The 4,495-nt window shown below is 49.5% G+C and overlaps 1 protein-coding gene across 2 annotated transcripts in view; it reads left to right on the forward strand.

The window, feature by feature from the left end:
* Septin12 (septin 12) overlaps positions 1-4,055 on the forward strand; it is a 10,205-nt gene extending 6,150 nt beyond the window's left edge. The window contains exons 5-10 of one of the 2 annotated variants that reach the window (XM_032912678.1): positions 531-668; positions 804-921; positions 1,011-1,106; positions 2,813-2,909; positions 3,566-3,617; positions 3,706-4,055. In XM_032912678.1, coding sequence (XP_032768569.1) covers positions 531-668; positions 804-921; positions 1,011-1,106; positions 2,813-2,909; positions 3,566-3,617; positions 3,706-3,907 — 703 coding nt within the window. In that variant the 3' untranslated portion in view covers positions 3,908-4,055. The remainder of the gene's footprint in view (positions 1-530; positions 669-803; positions 922-1,010; positions 1,107-2,812; positions 2,910-3,565; positions 3,618-3,705) is intronic. The other variant, XM_032912679.1, reaches the window with a different exon arrangement.
* Positions 4,056-4,495: the final 440 nt, after the last annotated feature.

Genomic DNA, 4,495 nt, shown 5'->3' on the forward strand with positions numbered 1-4,495 from the left:
CACACACACACACACACACACACACACTCACCACACAAGATGACTCTTGTAGCCACCAGGTCACCAGGTGAGAAATGGTGGTGTCTTGAACCGTGCTGGTGACCAATTTGTCATTTAATGAGCGAGAGGATTTTATAGACATATGATATATGTGCTAGATATATTAGTCTATGCATGTGTTAGTGCTGGAGAGTGAACAGAGGGTGTGGTATGTTTTAGCAAACATTGAATGACATCCCAGCTCCAGTTTTTGCTTTTTGTTCTGGGACTCAGTTTCCCTAAATTATCCAGGCTGGCTTTGAACTTATAATCCTCCTGCCTCAGTTTCTTGAAGAGCTAGGATGACAGGCCTATTGCAGAAGGCCCAGCCAATAAATGTTATTACTATGCCCGCTTTGTGGACAGGGGAGCTTAGACCTCAATGGAGAGGCAGAGGTCTCTGTATATCTCTGTTCATGTAGATAGACCACCCAGAGGCCAGGAGATTGTGAGACCTGGGGGGTGGCACTGAGGGGACATCTTTGCCTCAGCTGGGACCCTATCCTGAGTTACATCAACCAACAGTACGAGCAGTATCTACAGGAGGAGCTTCTCATCACCCGCCAGCGCCACATCCCCGACACCCGTGTGCACTGCTGCGTGTACTTTGTGCCACCCACTGGCCACTGGTGAGGTGACCCACTGGCTGCGGGGAGGGCCACTTGGATGGGGTAGGGATGTGAGAAGGATCCTTGACAGCAGCTTTGGGGCTGGCTTTCTTCCCTCACTCATCCACCCCGAGCCCTACTGTGACCGTCTTGTAGCCTACGGCCCCTGGACATTGAGTTCCTGCGACGGCTGTGCCGGACCGTGAATGTGGTGCCTGTGATCGCCCGGGCTGACAGCCTGACCATTGAAGAACGAGATGCCTTCAGGAGCAGGGTGATCTGGGCACCCAAGGCAGAGTTGAGTCAGTGGGCAGGGAACAGAATAGGTTGGTGGGCTGAGGTCTTGTATCCTTGGTTCCCCAGATTCAGCAAAACCTGAAAAATCACTGCATCGATGTGTACCCGCAGCAGTGTTTCGACGAGGACATCAATGACAGGCTCCTCAATAGTAAGATCCGGGTAAGATGCTGTAGAAAGCACAGAAGCCGGCGACGCCAGCGGCGCTTGACTTTTGCACTCATCCTTTCCATCTGAAAATTGCTCTCTCAAGGCCCTGGGTTCGGTCCCCAGCTCCGAAAAAAAGAAAAAAGAAAAAAAAATGTAAAATGTACAAGGCAGGCCAGGCAGGATGTTATACCTATACCTCTGACATGTGTTCATGTCATACACACACATTCACAGACTCAGCAAAATAAATGAGTAAAAAATTACAAATGTGCCAGACAGTGGCAGTGGCACACATCTTTAATCCTTACACTCGGGAGGCAGAGAGACAAGTGGATCTCTGAGTTCAAGACCAGCCTGGTCTACAGAGCGAGTTCCAGGACAGCCAGGGTTACACAGGGGAACCCTGTCTCAGAAGAAAACAAAACAAAAGTTCCTGGTGTGGCAGCATAGGTCTGAAATCCCAGCACCCAGGAGGCGGAGGCAGGAGGATTGTGAATGCAAGGCCAGGCTGCGTTACATGTTACATTAGACAGGGCTGTCTAGAGATCCCTTATCTCAACAAACAGACCAAAGACTGGGGAGCTGACGAGTTTGAAGCTCTGCTTTCAACCACAAGCGAGTAAACAAGCATAGGACTTCTGTGGGGGTGGCCAGACAGTAATAGCTTAGATTCTGTGGGCCAGACAGTCTCTGGTGCAATTACTCGACCCTGCAGTTGTGTCCTGATTGCAGCCGCAGAGGAAAGAAAACAAATGGGCCTCCTCCTGTGCCAGTGAAATGACATATTTGTAGTGTGTGTGAAAGCCGGGGGCTTTGCCCCCATCACCACGGAAAAGAAACATCTGGGGTCCTTGGGAAGTAGCACAGAGGCACAAGTGTCTGCTATGCACAAGACCATGATTTTAATCTCCACCATTCCAAACAATAATAATAGAATAGAACAATTGTTTTTAAGTTGATGAAGGACGGCAGTGCCACCTGTGACCCTGTGACCCAGTACTTGGGAGGTGGAAGCAGGAGGATCAGAAATTCAAGCTCATCCTCAGCTACATGAGTTCAAGGCCAATCTGGGAAGCATGAGATCCTATCTCAGAAAACACACTTTGTTTTCTTTTGTTGTTTGTTTGTTTGTTTGTTTGTTTGTTTGTTTTGAGACAGGATTTCTCTGTGTAGCCCTGGCTGTCCTGGAACTCACAGTGTAGACCAGGCTGGCCTTGAACTCATAAAGGTATGCCTGCCTCTGCCTCCCCAGTGCTGTGATTAAGGGTATGCACCACCACGATCTGCCTCCAAAACTGTACTATCCATGTGGGAGTTGCTAACACCACCACTTGATTGGGCTACTCTGCTAACGCGTAACTCTGCCGGGCACTTCCCCATTGAACTGCTGTTCAAATACACAAATACACAAATATACCATTTGTGTACCTGTTTGATAGAGGAAGTGAGGGTACTGTGAACTCCAGTTGGTGTTTTGGGACTTCCTAGTGTTTTTAAACATGATTTATTTATTTTATGCATATTGGTGGTTTGCCTTCACATATTTCCATGGGAAGCTGGAATTTTAGACAGTTGTAAGCTGAGTTCTGGGAACTGAACTCAGGTCCTCTAGGAAGATCAGACAGTACCCTTGACCATTGAGCCATCTCTCCATCCCTGGGACTTCCTAGTTTCATGTGCCCATCTCCTGCCTCAGAGTCTCTTCTCCTCTCTTTTAGGAGCAGATCCCTTTTGCTGTGGTCGGGGCTGACCGAGAGCACATAGTGAATGGGAGATGTGTCCTGGGCCGGAAGACCAAATGGGGCATCATCGAAGGTAAGTTTGGAAACATAGCAGGCGTGCAGTGGGTAGGGGGTTGGAAACCAGGGCATACCCTACACCCATGGCATCCTACGACTGCCTCCCCTGGCATCTGCCCAAACCTGGAAGGCAACCATGACTTGCCAAAACTTAGTGTAGCCCCACCATGTGCCTGGAAATAGGATTTCCTTCTACCTCGGCCTCTCAAGTACTGAGTTTACAGGCCTCAACCACCTCAGCCAGCTCCCTGATTCATCATCACCATTATTAGCAACACACGGAGCCAAGCACATGGTAGCACAACCATAATCCTAGCATAGCAGAGGTAGAGGCAGGAGAATCAAGGCAAGGTCATGCTTGGCTACTTAACAAGATGGAAGCCAACCTGGGCTGCATGAGACTGGGACTCAAAAGAGGAAAAAGAATCATGAATTTTGCCTTTGGTATGTAATGGTCATAGCATTATCTGTAACGAAGGAGAGGCTCACTAGTTTAGCAGCTGGTTGTAGGAACCAAGCAAAATGAATGAGTGAGTCAATGAATGAATGAATGAATGAATGAACCAAGAAGGAGGCGGTGGGAAAAGACAGGAGAGCCGTGGCAATAGCGGGTCCCAGAAGGTACCATAACATGCAGCAGCTGTGTACTCTGAGAGTGCGCATGTCTTGCAGTGGAGAACATGGCGCACTGTGAGTTTCTTCTCCTGAGAGACCTGCTCATCCGGTGAGGTGTGGGGCCACCTGTGATCGGGTGGCTGAAAAGGGGGCCCGGGACCACTGTGGCCCAGACTGACTTGCCTCCCCTCGTTCAGCTCCCATCTCCAGGACCTGAAGGACATCACCCACAACGTACACTACGAGAACTACCGGGTCCTCAGACTCAATGAGAGCCACATGCTGCCCCGGGGGCCAGGCTGGGTGAACCTGGCTCCAGCCTCCCCTGGACAGCTGATGGCTCCGGGACCAGAAAAGGTCCGAAAGCGATCCAAGGATCCCAAGGATGATGAGTGCTGAGGGGCATGGCCCCAAGCCTGCTAGGCTCCTCCCTTCCTCAGCAGCCAGCTCCCAACACACACCCTAGAGCATCTATGTGAACCTGGAGTTGCTTTGTACTAAAAAGCTGTGCTTTGACAACTAAAGGGTTTGTAAACGAGTCCTCTGAGCCGGTCTGATATAAGAATATGGTTTTTGGGGCTGGGGATTTGGCTCGGTCGGTAGAATGCTTTGCGTAAAGCCAGAAGCCCCAAGTTTGATCTCCATCACCAGGTGAGGCCAGGAAGAGAACTCACGTCTGTAATCTAAGCACTCAGGAGGAAAGAACAAGAGGGTAAGAATTCAAGGCTTCCCTCCACTGCATAGCCACTTTGAGGCCATCCTGGGCTGTAGTATAGAGTTTACTCGGCGCGCGCGCGCGCGCGTGTGTGTGTGTGTGTGTGTGTGTGAGTGTGTGTGTGTACACGTGTATGTTCTTGGGCTGAAGATGTAGTTCAGTAGAACAGTACTTACCTTAGAATATGGTAAATATATATACATTTTTCATATATTTATTATTGCTACTAAGAGGTTAAGACATATGTCCTCCCACATATATTTCAAATACGT

This window comes from Rattus rattus, chromosome 9, assembly GCF_011064425.1.
Source record: "Rattus rattus isolate New Zealand chromosome 9, Rrattus_CSIRO_v1, whole genome shotgun sequence".
Classification (NCBI taxonomy): Eukaryota; Metazoa; Chordata; class Mammalia; order Rodentia; family Muridae; genus Rattus; species Rattus rattus.